Consider the following 25,740-nt stretch of genomic DNA (forward strand, 5'->3'; position numbering starts at 1 on the left):
AGAAGATGTAATTTCTCCCTTTACTGTAGCCGCTTTGGTTGCAATCATCTTTTTTTATTAAATAGGTTACGACGTAAGATGAATAAGTAAATTGATGTTGGTGTAGTCAAAAAGAAGTATTTTTCAATCAACTGTGAATTCCAACCTTAGAATAATAGACATTTATAATATGTTCATGTCATGGTAAAATACTGGATTTGTTCATTTCAGAGACTCTCAAAGCCTACTGGTCCAAATCACCATTTTCAGAACTGACAGATTTCTTCAACATTTTAGAGTAAGTGGAAAACATTAAATTCTCAATTAGTTACGGTTACCTGATTAGCACTAAAGAACAGACTCAATCAGAAAATGTAAACAGGGATTTGAGAGAAATGTGTAAAGAGTTGTTTCAAATACCTGTTATACTGCAGCTCCATGAAATATTTAGACTTAAAACAGAATGTTTGCACACTGCTCCATTGTATTAACCTACTGCACATTTACCTCTGCAGTTCCTTGCACAGTAACTCAGTGATCACTGTGCTAGTTTACAGTGATGTTAAAGAAAGGTTGGATCTTATTCGCAAGGTGGAGAGAATCTCCTAGTGGCCACTTATAAAATGACAATACCTACTGCTTGGCCAGCTTGGAATGGAATGGAGACAGATATAGGTTTAAAACAAATGGTAACAACTGAAGTCTGGGAAGAGATGTATATATAAAAGGAATTCAATAAGAACTAAATATTAGTGGATAAGAAAAATAAAATTGTATTCCATGCATTGTATTTATATCTTTCAATGAAGGTTAAACAAAATCAAGACTGAAAGCAAAGGCATCTATTTTTTTCAGGTAAATGACACTGACTGATCATTACTGATTAAAGCCCTTTTCTTTGTTTTCTTTCAGAGTTTGTATTCAACATTTCAAATTCTTGGGAAAGAGACAAGTGGCAAGGTAACGCACTATGTTGTGAGTTTGCAGACTAAGAATTGAATTTGTAATGTAGCTTTAATGAGAAATTTCCCATGTTGCCTCACAAGGGAACTTACAAACAAAAACTGATACAAAGTCAAATAAAGTGATATTGGGACAGATGACTAAATTTCAGTTGGAATCTTGTTTTTGAGTGCAGATTAATGAAGGAAATAGGGGTGGATGTATGAAGTGAAAATGAAGAACCTTGGATTTGGACTGCCCTTGATCAGATGCAGTATAGAGAAAGGAATGTCTTCATTTATGACTTTTACAGCCTGTGAAGTTCTGTCAGGTTGTTTAACAGTATGTTATAGTAGTACTGTTATGTTTCTGCTATTGAGTAAATTTATAAATATAACTTTAATATACTCACCCAAAAGCAGTCTACTATTTGAATTTGTAAATTGACTGCAACTGCATGCCCTTCAACTGTTGATGTGATATATGATAAAATGGGCAGAAAGATATGGAAATTAAATTACAATCATGTCAACAATATTAGGTATAATTGGAAAGAATGGTGAGAATGGCTAATATTAATGAGAGAAACCTCCATAGCTCCCTTACATTTGTTACTGGAGATTAGGAAATAAGGTATCAAGGGCTGGACAACTGAAGGCAGCAGAATTGGTAAACCTTATGGTTAAGAAGGCAAATGGAAGGCTTGCTTTCATAAGTTGGGAGGTTTTGATGCAAGAGTATAAAACCTTGTTTAGCTAAGCTGGAGCACTCAGTGTGGTTCTGGTCACCACACCATAAGAAGGATGTGAGTGCTCTAGAAGAGATTCACTCGGGTATTTCCTGGGTCAGAATGTTTTAGCTATGAAGAGTTGAGAAAGGCCAAGATTCCTTATCTTAGAGCAGAGTAAACTAAGAGGAGATTGAATTAATAGGGTATCATTAATAGGATAGATGGATGGGAAAGTTATTCCCATGCACACGTGTTGATAATTAGAGGACATTGACAAGGTAAAATTTGGAGATTTAGATGGGATTTGAAGTAGAATATTTTCATCCAGAGGGAATGGTATGTAAGCATGTATTCTCACAACATTTAACCAGTATTTAGATGAGCGTTAGGAATCCTGTGACATACCGTATATATGGTTAGAGAGCTGGAAATTAGAATTAATATAGATGGTATAGATTCCTCAACCATCAGGCTCCTGAACCAAAGGGGATAACTTCACTCAACTTCACTTGGCCTATCACTGAAATGGTCCCAGAACCTGTGGACTCACTGTCATAGACACGTCATCTCATGTTCTCGATATATATTGCTTATTTATTAATTAATATTATTTAATTATTTTTGTAATTGCACAGTTGGTTATCTTTTGCACACTAGTTGATCGCCCAAATTGGTGAGGTCTTTCATTGATTCTATTATGGTTATTACTCTGTTATGGATTTATTGACTACTCCCTCAAGAAAATGAATCTCAGGGTTGCTTACGGTGACATATGGCATATATACTTGGATTATTAATTTATTTTGAACTTTGAACTTTGAGGTACTTGGTAGCATGGACACAGAGGGGCAAAGAGATATTGTTTTGACTACATGAATCAGTGAGTCAGTGAAGTTTTGGAGATAGCTAATTGAAAGGAACAGAAGCTAATCTTCTATCCAGAATGATCCTGCTGTAGACTGCTGTAGCATGACAGAACAAGGCTTAATGGCACAGGTGTTTAGCTGGGACATGCAATGGATAGCTAAACCAGTTACTGTACATAACAAGCATGTCAACTTCGGACCTTGAGGTGAAGGGAATAAACATTGTATTTTCAATTGGCTTTTCACTTACCAGATGATGAGGTACAGTAAATGTAGCAACATCAATTTGTTTGCTTTGTTAAAAATTTGAAACATAGTATTGCTTTATGTGACTACTTTTTTTTGCCTAATTTGTCTTTATATTCTCTTTTGTTCTTGTTCTTATACACAAAGTTAATTTTATTATTTTTAATTGGATCAGGAAGTTAGCTGCTGCAGCCAAACTTGCTCAAGCCAGCCAAAGTAATGGAACACTTAAAGGATCTAACCCTACTCAAAGTTCTGGTCTTCTCTCTCAATGGTAATAGCTTTCATAACTTTATTGTTATAAGTCTCATGAGATAATTAATGATTTGTTAAAGAAGGCACATGAGGATGAATTAAAATGTATATTCCACAACTGATTGTAAAATGGTGATGTCAAGAACAACCATTTTTGGAAGATTTCCCTGACCTCACACCTACTAAGCTTTACTTAATCATTACATTTTAATTTCATATTTTGCATGCATTTGACAAAAGGTTTAGTATAATTGAGAAGATTAATTGGAAGAAAAGACATATTTTCCTAAAATATTAAGACAATTGTGCACTGATCTGGTTGCCTCACTACAGGAAGGATGTCTTTGCACTGGAGAGAGCACAGAGGAGATTCACCGGGGTATTGCCAGAATGGAAGCACTTTAGCTCTGGAAAGAGATTAAATGGGCTGGGTTTGTTTCCACTAGAGCGAATCAAAATAAAGCATGACCTCAGAAGTTCATAAGATTATGAAAGTCATCCATACAGTAGATCTTAAAATCTTTTATCTGTGTTAGGGGAGTCAAAAACAAGAGGTATAGTCTTAAGGAGATTTAACAGGGATCTTAGGGGCAAGACTTTAAGCACAGAGTGATTGGTAACTGGAATGTGCAGCCAGAGGAGGTTGTGAAATCAGATGCAATGACTGCATCTAAGAGCCATCTAGACAGACGTTTATAGTAAATAAGCAAGGCATAGAAGGATATGGACTTTAATGGAGGCAAATTAGATTAGTATAGAAGAGTGAAGTAGTTGGCGTGGATAAGGTGGGCTGAAAGAATTGTTTCTGTGCTGTACAATTCTATTTTTATGGAGATTTAAATTTTAGTAGAATAAATATGTATTGATTCATAACAAAATTAATAGCTTGTTGGGTAAAAGCAGATGTAAAAAAAAGGACAAAGTATTTTGTATTCAAATTCTATTATCTCTTCTCATTGGCCAGGGTGCATTCAAGCCATGATGGCCATAGGCATGGAAGGTCGCAGACCATGCCAATAATACGTGGAAAAAATGCATTATCACACCCAAAGCTATTACAACTGATGGATGCCTCCAATATAACGATCAGTAAGTAATCAGACATACCTGTGTTAAATTTTCCTCTTTTACACAAGTGGAAACTCTTTCATTTTTAACACCTTTACAATTAATGTAAAATACGCACTTATAATGAAAACAGAAAATGCTGAAAATACTCAACAAGTGAGGCAACATCTGTAGAGGAATAAATGGATTTAATGTTTCGAGATTGAGTAATCCTACAATATTTATGCAAAATCACAGACCTGAAAGTTTATTGTGTTTCTGTTTTAGTACATCCTGACCTGTTGATTATTCAGAAGATTTTCTGTTTTAATTCCAGATGTCTAGCATCTCAAGTTTAATGCTACTTTCTATTTGGCGATTTTCTACAAAGCACCAAGATATGACAATCTAATTCACAAATAACTTTATTCTAAAATTTACAAATGCATCTGAATGAATATTTGAATTGTCAAGGCATTGTAGGATTGCACTGGCACATGAGATTAGTAGAGATTGGTACTTGATGGTGGGCATAATAGCCTGTTTCTGTGTTGTTTGACCATGACCAATTGGGATAAGATTTCTGCCTTAGTTAGATGTTGGCAGACATGTATAGGCATACCTAAATAAATAGTTTTTATAGATTATTTCTGAGGATCTAAAAGTCAGTAAGATCAGAATTCCAGTGTATGGGCAAAATGGTTAAAGATGGTTGGGAATGTAAAACAGAGTCAAGTTTAAAAAATCTAATGGTGCACCAGAAATGTTAGGAATTGTATGTCAGACTGAAGGAATGATAAATTAAATATTTAGTTTGTTCAAAATTGAAATGGTCTAAGACTTAGAAGAATGAAATTGCAATGTAATTTATGCAGAGCATTGCAACTGCTCGGAATAGACTTATCAGCAATGTGTCCTTCAGCTAAGTAGCTGAGCAAAATTTGTTCACATTTGGTTGGCTTCTTGTTTTCTGTTTCCTGCTATGTCCATGATTAAAAGTTAATAGTAAATTTTGTAAAGGACATTGGCTGAAGCAGATAACTATCAACTGTGGGTGAATTTGTTATCTTTTACTGTCTGCAGACCCTAGAAGGTAAATAGATTGAAACACTCAGTTTTGTCCTAATTCAGTTCAATGCTCCAGAATATACAACTAAGATGATAACAAAATTGTTAGGACCACCACCTTTATACTGCCAAGCTGGCAGTGAACTCTGTTGTTCATATACATGTTATGTATTACGCAGATAAATTTGTGAGTCCACAATACCAGTCCAGAGCCTTGCTAGGGGAAGGCAAGTTTGCAGAATTAGCCCAGTCTTATTTGGACTTTAGTTGAATTATGGTCTTATTTATTGTCACAAAATTACCTGTATTAATTGAAACTTATTTGAAATTAATACCAACTTTGTATTGATATAATAACTGCTTATGATCTTCCAATTATTTAGATGGCGGTCCTACTGAGACAGATACCACGCAGCTCATAGATGTGGAAGCAAATATTGCAACAGAAGTCAGCATTACAGTGTTAGAAATCATCTGTCTTTTCACTCAGAACCATCAGGTAATGATAATGAACTCCATATTTGTTTGATGAATGAATTCCAATTATATTGCACCAACAGATGTTGTTTTATATTTATACTTTTAGCACTACATCTTTAATTTTATGTAGCATATGATAAATGCTTTGCTACTATGTAACCATTTTTAAGCTGAAGCTATGGAAAACCATATGTTTCAAATAATCCCAAGTATTAATTCTGCAAAGTTCAATTCTCGGCTTTTACCAGTTCCTTTTAAACTCTAAGTTATCTGTTCTAGGTAACTAGACAAGAAGAAACTTATTGCTTTTATCTATGATAGAAGCTGATTCGTGACCCAGTGAAGTTGTGTGACTTGTATTTGGATGCATGTGATATAAAATTTAAACGTTGCATCACATGTATAATTAACTAATTGCCGGGATTTCCCTCAGGAGTGCCTAGTCTGTCCAATCTGCAAGCAGTTCGTGTTTTAGTAATCACTGTAATTTGTAGACTGCAACTCTGTTCCTTTTTTCATTAGCATACAACAATAATCTTTTATCTGGTTAACAGCGGCAACTGCAACAGGATGAAGGACAGAATTCCATGATGAAGAAAGTCTTTGACACTTATTTGCTCTTCCTGCAAGTCAATCAGTCGACGTTTGCTTTGAAGCATGTCTTTGGAGCTCTCCGGCTGTTTGTTTCCAAGGTGTAGATACTGTATATTATTTTGGTGGCAAGGTTTTTCCACAGTAATTTACAAATCTGAAGAATATTTTCCTTTTTTTTACAATTTCTGATAAAAGTAATAGAGAATAAATTTGTAATAATGGTCAAAAATTACAGCAGTTCCATTCCAAATGACGGTAACTCACTGCATGTAAGTCACCATTTAGGATTCCCATGTGCAGTGGAAGTCCAGAACATGCTGGTAGCTCCTTCCAGGTGATTCCATGACTGGACAGCACTCTGCCATTGATCAGTGCATGAAGCCCAGCAGCAGGGAAAATTTTGCTGCAATTTCCTAGTACTTCCTCTGAGATACTGCCTGCTGAAACTGTGCCTGGTTAGCCATAACTCTGAAACAAGGCCACACATTTGAATGAGAAACAACTGTAAGGGAGCTAGGTAATTTTAAGAGTTATTAAAAATTATTTGTGTTGAGGTGCGTTTTTCTTAAGACTGTATTTGTGTTAATTTTGAAAGTTGCTGAATTCTAGAACCTGCAGAAATATTCAGGATTTCTTGACAGCTGGATAAGCATTTATGGTTTATCCAGATGTCAAGGTTTTCCAGATGTTTTGCATGCATCCATGCTGTAGCCCACCCAATGGCATTGTGTTGCAAAAGTCTCTGCTGCTGAGTAGGGCTTTGACATTGTCAATCAGGGCAGCATTTATCAGCAGATCTGTGAAAAGTAAACATGCATTACTGCATGAGTAATCAGCAAACAAAACTGATTTACTGCTGGTAGTAAATTCTGGACTTTTTATAAGAAAAATTCATGTCTATGAGGATGCAGAATGCCACCAATCTAAGTCTCACTACTTTATCATATCTTTAGATATGCTTACAATTTGAATTACTCTTCCAGCTGAAACGTCAACCACTGCAAATGGGTAGAATTTCATCATCTTCTTTACATCTTGTATGATTTTTGAACTATAGAACCATAGAACACTACAGTACAGGCCCTTCAGTCCTCCATGTTGTGCTGACCCATATAATCCTTAAAAAAAAGTACTAAACCCACACTACCCCATAACCCTCCATTTTTCTTTCATCCATGTGCCTGTCCAAGAGGCTCTTAAATACCCCTAACGATTTAGCCTCCACCACCATCCCTGGCAAGTCATTCCAGGCACTCACATCCTGGGAGTTGAACTCTTTTGAAATTAGTTGAAATGGGTTATGTGTTGAAGATATGTGATATTATAGAATGTTGTAGTACTAAATGGCTTCATTTCTCATCAGTTCCCTTCAGCCTTTTTCCAAGGGCGAGCAGAACTTTGCGGCACACTCTGTTATGAAATCCTAAAGTGTTGCAACCACAGATCGAGTTCAACCCAAAATGAGGCTTGTGCCTTGCTTTATCTTTTTATGAGGAAGAATTTTGAATTTACAAAAGGAAAATCAATCGTCAGATCACACCTTCAGGTTAGTGTTATTGCTATTATTTTACAAAATGATGTAGAAACTTTCAAAATTCTGCGTGAATTAAAAGTACTCAAAAAAAAGTTCTTACCAAATATCAACAGCAAATTGCACATCAAACAAAGTTAATGTATAATTTCTGGAACTTAATTATATTTGAAACTTGGAATGAAAGCAAATGATTAACATTGTTAATGTAAAGAACAGTTGTTTGTGCTTCTGCATAGTGAAACACACAACGTTGTTATAACTGTTATCAAAACAAAACACCATTTTATGCCCACTCTACTGTATAAATATTAATTATTGTGTTATTCAGCCAAGACATTTTCAGGCATTAAACAGTTGACAAAAGTGGCTAACACTGTACAAGGCTCCTGCGCTTGTGATTGATAAAGATATTTCTACACCTACCTCTCCACCCAGCCAGTGATCATTGCTTTTTACTCTTTTAATCACTCCCCACCACACCCAGGAAATGCCTGACCAAATTTCAAAATTTGATCCAGGTTGAACTTCTTGCTTCCTTGCCCTGATGCAAATTAGGCTGAGTGCTCATTATTGGGTAGCTGTTGCACCTTGGCAAAGATGAATTATTTCACCAATGCCTCTTGATGTCTGGCAGGTGAATCACTCAAGTCCTTTTACACTATTCCACCAAGGAAATGCTTCTTGATATTTCTTGATTTGATTAATTTTTGACTGTTATTTTTCTTTCTTGATTTTGATTTGACCAATATTTCTTGAGCTTGAAGATAGAAACCTGTCAATACTATAATTACAACAAAAAACACAGGTTTTGATTTTTCCAATAAATTTGTATGCACTGTAAAACTCAGAACAACCACTAAAATGTACTTTAAATATTTTAGCCTCATTTAGTGAATAGGTATATTCATATTGTCATCAACCACAAAAGCAGATCTTTTGGCCCTTTTTGTTATACTGCTCACTGTGTATCGATCCACACCAATCAAATGGATGGATGAGAACTTGAGTGGTCGTCTTCTGTGGACTGGTAATTTAGGTGCTCATCCAGGTGCTGATTAAATGTTGTGACAGTACCTGCCTCCACCAACTTCTCAGGCAGTGTGCTTCAGATTGCCACTACCCCCTCTTTGGGGAAAAAAAATCCTCAGATCCCCATATAAATCCTTATTTTAAACCTACGCTCTCTAATTTTTAGGCTTCTTTATCAAAGGCATTTCTATTCCTCTCTATATTAACTACACCTACCTCTCCACCCAGCCTTTACTATTCCATCCTCCTGTTACTTCTCATAATTTTACATACTTCTATCAGAACCCCCTCAGCCTCCTCCACTCCAAGTAACTCAAACTTATATCTTATACCTTCTTCTTAAATCCGAAGCATTCCATCCAATCAACATTGCACACTCTCCTCACCATGGTTTGGCAATCAGGGCTGCACACAATATTCCAGCTGTTGCATAACTAAGGTTTTATAAAGCTGTACCAATATTACTATATTACATGCTATGGCCCAGGTAATGAGGTCAAGCATTCCACATGTATTCTTCACTCCCTACCAGTTCTACCATCTTTAGAGATACAGGAATCTATGGACCAGAGTATCTTTGGTTCCTCAGAACTCCTTAGAGCCCTGTCACCTATGAAATCTGCTTTCTTTTTTGGACCTCTCAAAATGCATCCCTGCACACTTATTGGTTTTAATGTCCATCTGTCATTGGTCTGTCCAAATTATCAGCTGATCAAGGTCATTTTATAGCTTAAAACATCACTTATTATTAATAACAACACCAATTTTCATGTCATCTGCAGACTTACTAACCATACCAAGTAATCCACATCGAAGTCATTAATGTATTGTATATAACAAAAAACGATAAGGGTTTCATCACTGATCCTAGTAGTACATCATTGGACATACACATCCAATCACAAAATCAGCCCCTGACCTTCACACTTTGCCTCCTATCATTAAGCCAATTTGGCTTCAATTTGCCAATTGGATCCTCACATTCCAAGCCATTGCCTGATCATCATTAAAATGTAATTCACCTTTTGCCTGCATAATTTTTTTTCCATTATGTCCTTGAATTGAAGCAGTTTTATTTATGTCACTAATTCAGTATTAGATTACTTAAAAATTCATTACACTGACATTTGGTGATTTAAAATTATATTCATGATTATTTACTAAAACAAATAAATACAAATTACATGTCTATATATTTTGTAAAAGTGTACATACATTACTGCTGAGAACCCATCTAATCTGCTGTTATTCTTTTAGTTTTGTTTTTAAACAGTTACTAAATCTATTAGGGTTGAGTTGGAATGCAACCCAATGTTCAGGGTATTTTAAAAGTTATCAAGATTTTGATGGTTTAATTCTTAAAATAATCAAAATAGCATAATCAGTGTTTTATATTGAAATATATGTCCATGTTTAATTGATACATCTTATTTCCTTTGCAGCTTATCAAAGCCGTTAGTCAACTGATAGCAGATGTGGGAATGGGAGGCACTCGATTCCAGCATTCACTAGCAATAATTAACAATTTTGCAAATGGAGATAAGCCTATGAAAGTAAGGATATGTTGGTGAAGTTATTTTAAGCTTCTATTGTAAACATGACATTTAATGTTTATTCTCTCCAGGTATGTGGAACCAAAGTCAGGGACAATAATAGATAGCAAGCATTCTTACCACTTCATGTATCATCCTTGCACTCCATAAACATAGATGAAATATTGTTATAAACTTTACAGGCTTTGGAATTAAACTACCATAGGCCTTATCTCCGAATCACTAGTATTTATCTCCACACACAATAGTCAACACTTCTCCATGTAAGTGGCATCAGGTTTGGAATTCCGACCCGTAAGTGGAAGGCCTGAACTTGCTGACCTCACGGAACCCAGCCGCTCATTACAAATGCGTGGTGTTCTCCAGCACCTGATGCTGGGGAATCTGCCTGCTGAATTGGCGCCAGGTAAGGTAATGTGCAGGAACAGTGACTACCTCTGTTTCAATGGAGTGAAATGGTCCAAAGGAAACAAGCTCATTAAGTTTACTTAACACTTACATTGTTTAAAAATGTATTCTTGCCTTTTTGTTCACTTTTAACATTCAGTTTAATTTTTGAGTGTTGTAAATGCTAGAGATTTAGTTATGCTAGCTTTTAACTTGTTAGACAGCCACACAATATGATGACGGTGGTTCAGTCAGTTTTCACTGTTGCCACTATTTTGTATGCAGAGATTTTGTACTGTTCTCTCTCCACACGTACTGCTAGTAAGGCTGAAAATCAATGGAGGACATCAACACTGATGACAGGAGCAGTTTGTAAGTACAAGTTTACAATGGCCAATTGGCAACATTGATGTTAAATTTGTACTTATTGCAGATAAGCAGTTATCTTGGATTGGGCAACAGTAAGTTAGAGGCAGGAAAATTAGGGTCAATTATGGTATAGTTAACTCTTTTCCTCCAAGTTTCTTAGGCCTACATAATCTGAAGCTGTCAGAACAGATGTATGAACATTGTAAATGATGCAATACATTATCATTTGATCAGGTCTATATACAATATCAGCTATCATTTCGCCTGTTTCATACAAGACACTGATGGTTAAAGCCGACTTTGTTACTTTTCCTTTGCTTCAAATCCTGTAGAACACGTTGTTTCCTGTGGAAGTGAAAGATTTGACGAAGCGAATAAGAACAGTGCTAATGGCCACAGCACAGATGAAAGAGCATGAGAAGGATCCAGAAATGCTGATTGACCTCCAGTACAGCTTGGCAAACTCGTATGCCAGCACTCCTGAACTGCGAATGACTTGGCTTGAGAGCATGGCAAAGATTCATATCCGAAATGGAGATCTATCTGAGGTGATTTACACAGATTTTTATTTTTGGAGGCATTTTGTTTCTTCTTTCTACTGAACATTCAACTTACCACATTATATTATCTTATTCAAGATTCTGGTGAAGAAGGATAATGAAAGAATGCACACATGTAAACCCAAAATGTGCATTTTTTTTTTTTGCTGCCTTGTTTGAATAGTCTTTTCCTTTGGGAGATCAAGGTTAGATTCAACCTTGAGTAATAACTAGGCCAGAAGCATTCTGACCAAAGCAGTATTGGAAACACCTTGTTATTGGAAATAGAACTTGAATTACAATATTTGGCGCACTCTAGCCTAAAAGAAATGTGATTGAATTTCCAAAATTATTGTGAATATTTGTATCTTCAAGCTCATTTAAAAATTCAAAATACTTGCAATAACAATTTAATTTAACTTTGTACAGCTTAAAGAATTCTGCTGCAGAACGCAATTATGATGAGAAAAATATTAATAATCAAAGGAATAATCATGCTGATATTAGCTGTTGATCTAAACAGAAGTAGAATTATGTAGAAATACATGGAGCTACAATATAACCAACAAGTGCTCCATCAATCACAAAATAATTGCATTAAAGAATTCTGGTAATATATTGGGGCATAAATTATTTATCAGACTAATTCCTGTTGTTTATATCACCTGTGCAAAATTAGAAAGCAGAACCCACAACCATGGCAGTATAACTTATATCTATGCAGGCATCAGATTTTATGCAGTAATGTTTGTTCCATATTAACATTTGAAAACGCAATTATGGTCCAGATTCAACTGAAAGATGTCCCAGCAAATTGTCATTCCCTAATTTAACCGTTGGTTATGTCCTGCAAGCAGGACTGTGTATGATGGAATTATCTAGGTAGCTACAGCTTGGCCCCTGTTAGCTCCTTCTAAACCCAGGAGGAAGGTTTGGCTGGCTGACCAGCACTATGTTTGCAATAGTAAATATACTACCTAGAAGGTTTTTTTTTCCCTCAAGTTTGCCGTTCTGATTTATATTTTCTGTATTACAGGCCGCAATGTGTTACATTCATATAGCTGCTCTTATATCAGAATATCTGAAAAGAAGAGGTAAGTGAATAAATCAAAAATAAATCTTGAACTTATCAATCAACTTATCAATAATTCAAATTGCCAATACACCACAAAATAATATCACAACTGTTTATAAATGTAAGCTATTTAATGTCAAAATGAAGAAAAAATTATTCTTGCTGATTGTTGTGAATACTTGGAATTCTCCATCTAGAGGGCAATTTATATTCAGCTATTGAATATATTCAAGACGATGGTTGAAACATTTTGGATACAAAGAGAATCAAGGGATATGAAGTTAAGCAGGAAATTGAAAACAAAATCTCAACTACAATTATGCTGATGGATTCATTTGGCTACTACTTCCTGTATTCTAGTCATCAGTGATTATACTGATTGGGTAAATCCCAATTAGTGTAAGTGGATGGATTTGTTGAGTGGAAGATAAGCAGTTCCCAGAGATAAGATAGGGCAGATATATTCATTAACATGTCACAAGAGCCACTATTCCAATGATAATGAGCAACAAAGAGCTCCACTGGGAAAGATGGACCATCTTTTGATAATAAGTGAGAAAATACTTAAAAAGTAAAATAACTAATTCATGCCCAACAAGAAAAAGTTCAGGTAATGTAACATAATTGATAACAGATTTTTATTCCTTCAGAAAGTTCAAGGGGTAAAAGTTAATTTCATAGAAAACCCCTCAGAATATGAAGCATCAACTGAGCTTGCTTTGCAAACATTGGTTTAGTGTTAGCCACTGAGATGAGGTAACAACCTTACTGCTGCAGTGATAGACATTGCAATTTCAGCCTATAGATAACAATTTGTTCACCTCCTACAGATACCCATGGGCTTCCATTTCCTTCAGCCCTTGCAGAAATGTCAAAAGAGTCAAAACTTAGGGTTAAGATTCTGTGTTCAATACAAACAATTTCTAAATGGAGAAGTACTGACACAGTTGCAACACCAATGACAGTAAGCAATGAATAGATTACATTAGAAATATAGTACAGAGGAAGAAGAAAGTCATCAACTTCTTTCTAACTGAGAGTTAACGCATTTGCAAGGCTTTTATTTTCTTCTTGATAAACAGGACATAGTTTCTCTGTTAGTCTTCCTCCAGTTTTCCTCCTCAGAAAATTTCAGGGTTTGCTCTCATTCCCTAGTATATTTTATGAAAACAAATCCCTAAGCTCATTTTGTGCAGTACTACAGAACATTTTTACAGATGTTCAAACAATGAAACTCTTGTTTTAAAGTATCCATCTGAGTTCTATTAACAGTGTAATTTCAGCTGAAGCTCCCTTTTTCATCTGGGCCTCAAATTCTGATACAGTTCATGAGAAAAGCAATGTTTAGTGTAAGCCTGCATCCAGCATTACGCTATTGGGGGATGAATGAATGAGGTATATCTGGAGTCAGGGAAACTGGGCATCCTTTTTATCAGTGTCCATGCTCAATTTGCCCATTCATAAAATGGATGCTGTCCCTTTGGCATTTTGGTCTATGATCTACTAAATCTGTGGAGAATCAAATATGTGAGCTCTCTGCTTTAACAGCCCTTCTTCCATGGGGAAGTGCTGAAATAACACTTAGGAAAGAGCCTGAGCTTTTAGCCTGATGGAGTTGTTCACACAAAACTGTTCTATTCAATTTATGTCCCTTTTCTCATGTTGAAGAAGCCCAGAGGCATAAAGCAAGACAGCACATTGATCTTCACAAACAAGGCAATGTTGTGCCTATGTATTGTTTCACCTGGTGCTACAACTGATGGTTATAGTTCACTCATTTCCATTGTGATTCAACTGGACACACAGACCCTCTGCCACATACAATGTCATCAATGTAGTTCAGAATTAGATATGGCATCAATGACTTAAATAGAATGAAATTTGTTGTTTTATTGTTTTTGAGAGTGCAGTACAGTATAGCGTTGAGGGGTTTTTCCTTCCTTCACTATATTCCATACTGCTTCATGGCTATGGCTACCCCTCCTCTTCATCTTCCAGTGCAGATCAAGCCACGTCATCTAAAATTGTTTGAAAGGCAGCCATCATAAAACATACAGGACCTTTCTGAACTCCAATCTGATTCAAATTGCAGCTATAGATGAAATGACCAGAAACTGGGTAAAATCAAGCTGCCAAGACAGAAAACTGAACCTGAGATTTACCTTGATGGAAATGAAAAAAAAAGCCCTTTGAATTGAGAGTGCGCAGCCTGATCTCCATGATTTGCTGAGCAAGCAAATGAATGAATGTCAGTCACTGTCACCTACCAAGGTTTTAGAATGGTGCTGAAGCAGACACAAGGCCCTCATTCTGAATAGACCCTGCTACTTTGGACAGCCGCCCAGGACACAGAAAAAGTTTGGTAATTGTCTTGCACTGAGGAGACCAAACCTGGGAAACTGTGGTCTGATTTTTTTTTAAATTTTATGCATGCATGAACTTGAATTCTTTGACATGGATTAATATAATGCATTTGCATCCTTGAGAGTGTGTGTGTGTTTGTGTTTTGTAAACAATAGTCATATGATAATGATGCCTTGCTGTAGGTTATTGGAAAACAGAATGGACCCGTTTATCAACAACATTGTCTGAGGAATCAGATAACCTTGACTGTAACCAATTACTAATATCACATCAAGGAAGAAGTGAGTGATCTAACAACACTTATTGTTGAATGCAAGAGTAAATCTATGGATATTCCATTAACACTAGCATTTGTCTGTCTTTGTATATTGCTTCATAATCTTTTTAAGTATTACAATTTAACATGCATGCACTAAGCCTTTGTCTAGTTCACATTTTTTGTTATTTGTGCTTCATTAACAGATTTTTAAAAACTTCAGTTTGCTTCTATCAATCATCCTTCTAGTTTATTTTCTTGTTTGTTCGTGCTTGTAAGAAGCAGACGGCTGTTGTCAATTGCCTGAAGTAGCAAATGTCAGTTGTATCTTAACTACTGGAGAGCGCACTTAGTTTGGGATTGAAGACTTAATCTAGAATCTTGAACACAGAAATCTACCACTAAAGTCCAGTGCCAGTGGAAGTTCAATCACTCAATAAGGCATATCATGCCCCATTAACAAGTTTCACAACATATGCCAGTGATATTAAACCTGATTCTGATTCTATTTTCTCATGGACATAACTATCTCATACTTTATTTTGAGGAAGAGTAGGGTAAATATCCCATGATGCCTAGTCAATGCTAATCTCGCGTAGTAAAACGGATCATATGATCATAATCATACCACTGTGTTAGAGCTTGCTGTGTGCACAGTAGCTGTTGTGCTTTTCTAAATTACTACTCTTCAGCTGTACGTAAAGCACTTAAGATGCCTGGCAACCAATATGTCAGTAGTCAATACAGAGATAATATTTAAGAGGTTATGTACAGCGCACCATGGTAGCGCCGGGGTTAACACAACACTATTACAGCTCAGGGCATCAGAGTTCAACTCTGTTGTCCTCTGTAAGGATTTTGTACGTCCTCCCCCATGAAGCATGGCTTTCCTCTGGGTGCTCCAGTTTTCTCCCATATTCCAGTGATCTACCTGTTAATAGGTTAATTGGTCATTGTAAATTGTCCTGTGATTAGGCTAGGATTAAATAGGTGGGTTGCTGGATAATGCACTTGTGGAGGCAGAAGGGCCTGTTCTGTGCTGTATCTCTAAATGAATAAATAAATAAATTCCCACCAAAAGCAGGAAATGTTAAGTTATGGTATTTTCAGAAAAAGCGTCCCTAAAGGGGTGTTGCAACTCATTAAATAATGAAGGAAGTGATCTTTTCTGGCACAGTTATTGGTCATGTTATTATTGACTGTTGTCAAAGTCAATGTATCAAATTGTAGTCCTTTTGCAGCCTCTTACACTGAGCAATCACAACCCTGTCATGTGCTGCAGTTATGAATGTACTGATTCTGGAATATGCAAGATGAGTTTGAAATTTTTTGAACCATAGGTGTAATTCAATGGTTAATGTAAATAAAATGACTAGTTATTAACTATAAGCTGTGTTTCTTGTGAAGTTGGTACAATTATACTGTAAAACTTGCAATAATTTTCCTGTAATTGTCTTCAATTACACTTGCTAAAATGTGCTTGTTTCCAGTATTTTGTTTAGTGTAAATATATGAATGAATTTGCCAGTATCTTTTGTCTTAGGTTTGTTTTCAATGGGATGGTCAGCCTTTCAAACAATTACCCCCAATGTAAAAGAAGAGGGAGCAATGAAGGAAGACTGTGGAATGCAAGACACCCCATATAGTGAGGTTGGTAACGTCAACACAAATTGCTTGGATTGATAATGTTGCAGAATTTTTACTTCCCATTCCAAGAAGTCAGATACTATGAGTGGAAGCTGAGAAATTTATTTTTGATGTGCAAAGCCACATTGGACTATTGCATATGGTGCTGTCATCACTGCCATTCCGGGTTGCTGCGTCAGTGTGATGCTGCATCATTGCATGGCAAGGCCACATTGGACTACTGCATATGGCTCTGTCGTCACTGCAATAAATAGAAGCAAAACTAGAAATCATTGCCACTTTTAGACATTAGGGTTGCTTTCCAATGACTCATTGGCTGGAATTAACATTCACGATTGTCACCATTTACTTGAGAAAGCAAAATGCATTTTACTTGATATGGAGGCTGATTAGCATACAGATGAATTTACGAATATTGGAGAATGAGATCTTGCTATCTCTCTATCTCCATTTTGGAGGATAGCCCAGTGACAAATATCAGTTACAAAAATTACAAGTCTACAGCCTGCCTCAACTATCTCAGCTGTATATATCTGAGATAGCTGTGACAGTCTGTAGGTTTGTAATAGATATTCTGTCATTGGGCTGTCCCTGAGATAGGGAAAGGAAAGGGGGGAATCAGGATAGATTGTCTCAAAGTGTGAACAGCATGTAAAATGGCAGTGAATGCCATGGCACTTCCAAGTTTTTTAAGTGTGCAGAAACAAGATGGTAACATAGTGCTAGAGTAGTGTTATTACAGTGCCACAATCCGTAATCGGAGTTCTATTCCTGTCAGTCATTGCCTGTAAGGAATTTGTATGTTCTCCCCTTGACTGCGTGGATTTCCTCCAGGTGCTCTGGTTTCCCCCCACATTCCAGGAACGGGGTGAGTTAGGGTTAGTAAGTTGTGTGCATGCTGTTTTGAGACTGCAAGTATGCTGACATTACAGGCTGCCTCTAGTTCACATTCGACTGTGGCATTGCCACAAATAATGCATTTCACTATATGTTTTGCCGTACGTGGGAATAAAGCTAATCTTTATCACCAGTACTGTATACGACGTAACTGAAGGAGGGTGCCTGAGTAGGGCCCAGACAAAGGACTGTTCCGCAAAGTGCACCAAAAGGCGGGTATATCTTGGATCTATAGAACTGAAGAAGTTGTTCAATGTGAAGGCGAGTTAAGCCAGAAGAATTAATGTGTTGATGGAGGGAAATTGGTTAGATTACATTCAAGGAAGAAGTGAAGAGCCTTCAGGCCTCTGGTGCAGGATGGAAGGGGTAGAGGAGCTGCACATCCAGGTTTGAGTTTCAAGAGATTACGACTGTTTCATTTGTTAATAGGATACTCTTGTGGAGCAGCTGGAAGCATGTGTTGATTACCTATGGAAATCCGAACGGCATGAACTCATTGCAGATGTCTACAAACCTGTTATCCTGGTTTATGAGAAAAAAAGAGACTTCAAGGTACTATAGGGACTTGGTTAATCTGCAATTGAAAACAAGGTGGTTCTTAACTAAGGCATTTCAAACTCATATCTTTGATGAGCAATGTTTATCAGTATTATTTTAATATGAAAAGAGCTATTATGTTGTAAAAGGTAGGAAAAGTAAAATTTTAATTTATTGATGATTCTTCCCCGAGGAAGTTCTGTTATTGAACAATTTAGACTAAAATATTCTTTGCCATGTCAAATTGCAAGATAGATAGAGTTTGATGAAATGTCATGTTAATCCGAATAAACCCTTTTGGGGAAACTCAAGTACTATCATCCTCTTTACTAATCGTTGTAATCGAAGCCTCAATATCTCTGTGCATCTGGATCCTCGATTTCCTCACTTGAAGACCTCAGTCAGTGTAGATTGGCAACACCATCTCCTCCAGAATCACCATCAGCACAGGGGGACCACAAGGCTGTGGGTTTGCCACCTCTCTGCTCACTTTACACCTATGATTGCATACTTAAGTCCAGCTCCAATGCCATATTCAAGTTTGCTGACACCATTGTTGCTGGCCGAATGTAAGGTGGTGATGAATCGGCATGTCGGGGGTGGAGGGAGTAATTGAAAATCTGGTTGAATCATGCCACAACAACATCTCACTCAGCCTCAGAACTGAATAGCTGATTACCCACTACAGCAGAAGGAAGCTGAAGGTACATGAGGGGATTGAAGGTGCAGAGAGTTGGTAACTTTAAATTCCTTGGCATTATCATATTAGAAGATCTGTCCTTAGACCAGAATGTAAGGATCAACACTTAGAAGGCATGACAGCCCTCTACTTTCTTAGAAGTTTACATAGATTTAGCATGTCATTGACAAACATCTATAGCTGCACAGTTCATATTGTGTAGAGTATATTGACTGGTTGCATCACAGCCTGGTACAGGAATGGAAAAGTTTACAGTAAGTGGGTGGATACAGACAGACATACTTTATTGATCCCGAGGGAAATTGGGTTTTGTTACAGTCGCACCAACCAAGAATAGAATAGAAATATAGCAATATAAAACAATAAATAATTAAATAATAATAAGCAAATTATTCCAAGTGGAAATAAGTCCAGGACCAGCCTACTGGCTCAGGGTGTCTGACACTCCGAGGGAGGAGTTGTAAAGTTTGATGGCCACAGGCAGGAATGACTTCCTTTGATGCTCATTGTTGCATCTCAGTGGAACGAGTCTCTGGCTGAACGTATTCCTGTGCCTAACCAGTACATTATGGAGTGGATGGGAGTCATTGTCCAAGATGGCATGCAACTTGGACAGCATCCTCTTTTCAGACACCACCGTCAGAGAGTCCAGTTCCACCCCCACAACATCACTGGCCTTGTGAATGAGTTTGTTGATTCTGTTGGTATCTGCTACCCTCAGCCTGCTGCCCCAGCACACAACAGCAAACATGATAGCACTGGCCACCACAAACTCGTAGAACATCCTCAGCATTGTCCGGCAGATGTTAAAGGACCTCAGTCTCCCCAGGAAGTAGAGATGGCTCTGACCCTTCTTATAGACAGCCTCAGTACATCTCAGTCCATTTCAGGCAAAGCCCTTCCCAGCATTCAGCACAATTTTAAGGAGTGCTGCCACAAGAAAGAAGCATCTATCATCAAGGACCCCAATCATCCAGGCCATGCTCTTTTCTCACTGTTGCCGTTATGAAGGAGGTACAGGAGCCTTAGGTCCCACACCACCAGGTTTAGGAGCTACTATTACCCTACAACCATCAGGCTCCTGAACCAGCATGGATATCTTCTCTCTGAACTAATTCCACAACCTACAGATTCACTTTCAAGGATTCTGCTATTCATTTTCTCAGTATTATTTATTTATTATTTTTATTTGCACAATTTGTCTTCTTTTGCACATTGTTTGTCAGTCTTAGTTTATGTATGGTTTTCCATATATTCTATTATATTTCTGTATTTTCCTATAAATACCTTAAAGAAAATCAATCTCAAGGTAGTATATAGTGACATATATATACCGTAATACTAAAGTTACTTTGACGTTGACTTTAACTTAGATCTAAAAGTAAATTGTACAAAGTGCTGCCGTTTTGAAGAGAAACATTTTCCTTCACTTCAAACTTATGATTTTGTTTTGCTCTGCTTTATCTCCCCCTCTCCAACTCACCTTAACTCTCCCTGCATCTCTGGGAGGGTAGGAGGCGTTGGTGATACAGCAAAACATTTTCAAGTGCTTTCTAACCAAAGCTTCGTAAAGCCTCAGCTTTACATCATCGCTTTTATATTCTAGTCCTTTCGAAATGAATGCTAACGCAATAGAATTTCCCTAATTCCTATCATAATCCCTCTGTGTTGTAATACTCAAATGATTCTGTGAACTGTTTGTGCTGTTCTGTCAATGTAGCTTTTTAGATAGGTACAATTGTCATATAAACATTCCACTCTCTACAGAGATTGGCAGAATTGTACTACAACATCCATCGATCCTATCTTAAGATAACAGAGGTTGCACATTTGGAAAAACGATTGTTTGGAAGATACTACCGAGTTGCTTTTTATGGACAGGTAAGTGCAACGTGCTCATGTGACAGATCCTGAACCAGATCCTGGTTCAAGACATCACTCACATTCAGTTTGGTTCTGTAGCAGGCTTCATTTTAAATGCAATTTCAACCTGTCAGCAATTTTATTTTACCTTCATTCTGATCGCTAAAATCTCCACAAATCCTTTGTGCAAAAACTTTGTAAAAGTTCTGATCCTGTGTTGAACTTATCTTAACATTTCCTACTTAATGTTACCCTATTTAAAAAAAAGATTTTTTTCTTCATAATTTGCATTTTCTCTAAGTGGGCCATTTTCTCCACGGTTAACTATAACTGTCCTGGAATAGCACAGAAGTTGTGATCTAACACAAACTGTAGTCATTACATTTCCCAGTATATGATACAGAAGTACTGGATCATGTTGAGCATCTCACATTAGATTCCCTATGATCCTGTAAAACCTATTGCTTTCCATGAGCATTTTGGATATTCATATTATCATTTATAGAGCACAATTTCAAGAATGATGGTAGAATTCCTTAAATAGTATCGTAAAGTTGGTATAATGTAAAAGTGAGTCTGAAAAGGGTCAAAAGTGTAACAGCACTGAAAAGAGGCTTATTGGAAAAGAATATATCGTATGGTAAGTAATAATTCAATTTTATTAAATAACTGTAACTAAATATCAACTATTGATTAAAAAGAATAATTAACTAATTGAAACTTGCTCCAATAGAGCTTCTAAGTCTCTCTTTGTCGAATCTTCCAATCTAGCTTTTTGGACTTTGTAAAATATTACCATTGAAAATACTGTCAAATCATCACTTCTTTTTCTCACCAGTAAATCCCACAGAGTACTGCATACTTGTTTGGTATGCTTATGCAACAATGTATATATTTTGTTTAATATGTTATTTTTCCCTTTTTTTTCCAAATACCTCAAGGCTGTGGTAAGTTTTTTACTCTCTGTTGCTCTTTCTTTCAAAACCCATTGACATCAAGCTTCCCCTTAACATCTTCTGTAAATAACCCATCATTGGCTAATAATTTATGTTGTTGAATATTATGATAATCATCATTTTGAGATATGAAATTACTATTCATCTTAGATTTCAATGTTGTATTTCTTTATTAAAATCTATATGTGTTGACCATTTCTAATAACTTTTATATTTTAAACAAATCGTATTTAATTAAGTCTAGGAGTGTCCAGCTCATCCATAACATGAAGACACTACTCAATGTACACACCTGTAGTTAATATCACACATCCAGTGTTTGTTTTAGAGTCATTGAACACTACAGTACAGAAACAGGCCCTTCAGACCATCTGGTCTGTGCTAAACCATTGATCTGCCTTGTCCCATTGAACTGAACCTGGGCCATAGCCCTCCATTTCCCTCCTATCCGTCCCCTACCCATATAAATTTCCCTTAAATGTAGAAATCAACCACGCACCCACCACTTGCGCTGGCAGCTCATTCTGCACTCTCACCACCCTCTGAGTGAAGAAGATCCCCCTCACCCATGGCTAAGGGTGTTTTAAATACCTCTGCTGGGGCCTCTGCAATTTCTGCACTAGTCTCCCTGAGGTTCCAGGGGAACACTTCGTCGGGTCCTGAGGATTTATCCACTCTCTCCTTCTTGAAGCATATGCTGTCCATCACTTTTATATTCATTTGTATATGTACTGTGCGTTATTCTTTACAAAAATCATCAGTGCTCATTATTTAATACAATCACACTAACAGCTAAGTTTTTTGAACTAGACTAAGATGATATTAAAAAGCTGTGGTTGGTGATCCTTGCATTTCACCCAGACATGTGTCTTGCTGTCACACAAGTGAAGAACAATGTAGTGCTAATATTTTGTTACATTCATTAACCATCAAATAATATTCAAATTTTGCTCACTTGCATGAATTATGGGTTGAATGATGCTTAAAGAGCAGAATTTTCCACATTAACTTTTACTTCCGAATAATTTTAGCTATGATTTTGCGTGTGTACACTTTGTTTTTTTCCACAATAAGCTTGCAGTTTATTGTCTCTCCTCTCAGTGCAACTTGGGCAAAGTAGGAAACAATCTGAAAATGATTTGCAACTACATAACCACGTAATCAAGATCTTCTAAGAACAAAACTTCCAGTGTGCCTTTTCAAAGTTTTGGCAGAGCTTTTCTCCAAGTGAAGCACCAAAATATTTCATACAACATATAGGAAATTTCATTTATGCATTTTGCCATCATGCTTTGCCCATAATTTCCCATTAATATTTCCTATATGCAATGATAAACATGACATGCTGCTTCCACCAGCTAAATTTACAGCTCAAACATCTTAATGAATTATTAAAAAAAAAGAGAAAATCTGCAGATGCTGGAAATCCAAGCAACATACACAAAATGCTGGAGGAACTCAGCAGGCCAGACAGTATCTATGGAAAAGAGTACAGTCGATGTTTCAAGCCTAGACTGTTTGGCAGGACTGGAAAAAAAAAGATGAGTAAATTTAAAAGTGGGGAATGGGAAAGAGGAACACAAGGTAATGGGTAAAATGGGAGGGGGAGAGATGCAGTAAAGAGCTGGGAAGTTGATTGGGGAGAATGATACACGGCTGGAAAGGGGGGAGTCTGATAGAAGAGGACAGAAGGCCATGGAAGAAAGAACAGGTGGGGGGGAAGCACCGGAGGGAGGTGATCGGAGGCAAGGAGATAAGGTGAGAGAGGGAAAAGGGGATCAGGAATGGTGAAGAGGGGGACTTTATCAGCAGTTCGAGAATTTGATTTTTTTTGCCATTAATTTGGAGGCTATCCAGATGGAATATAAGGTGTTGTTCCGCCAACCTGAGTATGGCCTGATTTTCTCAATGAGTAACATAACTTCCCAATTAATTGCCTATCTCACAAGATTCTAACCATTTCATTGCAAATAACAAAGCATGGTATGAATGTGAGGGCCAAATCCATGACATTTTATCCTCACATAATAAGGATTATGCATCTGTATCCTTATCCAAATGATCTCTCTTTTCTAATCCCACTTCATTCAAACTGTGGATTGGTCAATTTCACAGAAGGTAAACTACAAACTTCTAGCATTTCTACCTTTTAAGCTTCAGTAAGTTTTCACTGTAAATGAGCAACAGGTGTTTGAGGAAGACAATTCATATAAAGCTATTTTATGGTCTTTTTAAAAACATCTGTGCCTCCTCGTTACCTTGGTGAATTGTGGAAATATTCTGATGTTATTTATTTCTCATACTTCTTCACTTACAAAGCCTATCTTCATGCATAATTTTAATTTTCAAAATATTATATTAGTCCTACAAATTATTTCAAAGATCATACATTTCAAATAAATTATTTTTTTAAATCTATAAAATCTAATATCTCATTCACCTTAACCATTAACCATCATTAACATCAACAGATGATATACCTTGGTATTGGTATAAACATGCCTCACCCTGACAGGATGCTCCATTCTTCTAAGTGAATGGAAATTGCTAGTGTACACCATCCATTGTTGTATGGTTGTTGGTGAATTGCCAGCTAACACCCCTGAGATGGCTGGAACTTCGAAGACGGTCCACTTTGTTTCAGCTTTGCTAATGGCAAGTAGATGAGCACTTGAACACCATCACATACAGGTCATGGACTGAGTGCTAGGAAATAGGATTAGTATTGATAGGTAATTGATGACCAGAATGGACACAGGGACCCAAGGGTCTGTTTCAATGAGCCCTTAGGCCTGTGTGATTTTAGGATTCCTGTGTTCAGTTTTTCCAAGTAGACTCTTTCATGTAACATCCAGAATAGACCACATGGTGTCAGTATTTATCATGAATGTGTGTCAAGACAATGTTATATTTGAAATGCTATTCTAAGGAAACAAACACTACCATGGCATGTGCATATTTTTTAAGTGAATTGTATTTCACTGGTTTTACATGACTAATGTCTGACCTAAACTCAACTTAAAAGACAGGGCCAATTCTAAAACAAGAATGTATGAAAAATTAAAGTCCTAGTGAAATAACTTTTCATTGTTGCAATTAAGATTACTTCCCTAATTTACAGAAATTTCTGACCATTTTCTGCAAACTTTCTTTTGAAGTAAATATATTGATGATCTATAATTTACATACCATAATAACTGAAGAATTGCAGTCATTTCTACTCCATTTTGTAAATCCTGTCACTAATGTCTATAATTAGTCACAACAACCTGGGCTAGTGAGGAAAGACAGCAGCGGAGACTGCTCATACTCCCCGTGACTACATGCCAGCAGCAGTGTTATCTCTGTGCAATGTCTATTAATTTTGTTGCCCAAACACTGTATACTGATAGGTGATGATGAAGCAAACTGGGTTAGGGAAAGCCCAACCAGGGATGAACTGTCCTGTGATTATTTCAGTGAAGCAACCTCTGAAATTCTCACTTGTCCTTTCTGTAAGGAGAGGGTAATGATTACTTTAATTTTAACCCAGGTGTCCTCTGCCATCTATTGTTTAAAGAAAAGCTGCCAAATTGGCTCCCAATTTTGAACTTTTAACTAAAGAATCCAACTCTTTGGAGATAATGTTTTAAATTTTAAACTTCTCTTGCAACTAGTTTTGTTTTCAAGCATTTTTCTTTTTTTTTTGCATGATGTTATAGAGACGGCATGGAATTCATTATATTTTCTCATGTAATTAAGTTGCTTCCCTCCCTCCCTCCTCTGGTTTAGTCCACAATTCATACTGGTCCCTCAAAGAGTACTTTTATCACACGTTTACAAACATG

General features: G+C 36.8%; 1 protein-coding gene across 1 annotated transcript in view; it reads left to right on the forward strand.

The window, feature by feature from the left end:
* Positions 1-25,740, forward strand: part of dock10 (dedicator of cytokinesis 10) — a 179,944-nt gene that overhangs the window by 133,725 nt on the left and 20,479 nt on the right. Inside the window, exons 36-49 of the mRNA XM_059947468.1 lie at positions 211-277; positions 892-939; positions 2,939-3,037; positions 3,983-4,107; positions 5,517-5,632; positions 6,168-6,305; positions 7,571-7,753; positions 10,213-10,323; positions 11,412-11,627; positions 12,655-12,712; positions 15,240-15,338; positions 16,857-16,963; positions 18,287-18,409; positions 20,862-20,975. Coding sequence (XP_059803451.1) covers positions 211-277; positions 892-939; positions 2,939-3,037; positions 3,983-4,107; positions 5,517-5,632; positions 6,168-6,305; positions 7,571-7,753; positions 10,213-10,323; positions 11,412-11,627; positions 12,655-12,712; positions 15,240-15,338; positions 16,857-16,963; positions 18,287-18,409; positions 20,862-20,975 — 1,604 coding nt within the window. The remainder of the gene's footprint in view (positions 1-210; positions 278-891; positions 940-2,938; positions 3,038-3,982; positions 4,108-5,516; positions 5,633-6,167; positions 6,306-7,570; positions 7,754-10,212; positions 10,324-11,411; positions 11,628-12,654; positions 12,713-15,239; positions 15,339-16,856; positions 16,964-18,286; positions 18,410-20,861; positions 20,976-25,740) is intronic.

This window comes from Hypanus sabinus, chromosome 2 (genome assembly GCF_030144855.1).
Source record: "Hypanus sabinus isolate sHypSab1 chromosome 2, sHypSab1.hap1, whole genome shotgun sequence".
NCBI classification, from domain to species: Eukaryota; Metazoa; Chordata; class Chondrichthyes; order Myliobatiformes; family Dasyatidae; genus Hypanus; species Hypanus sabinus.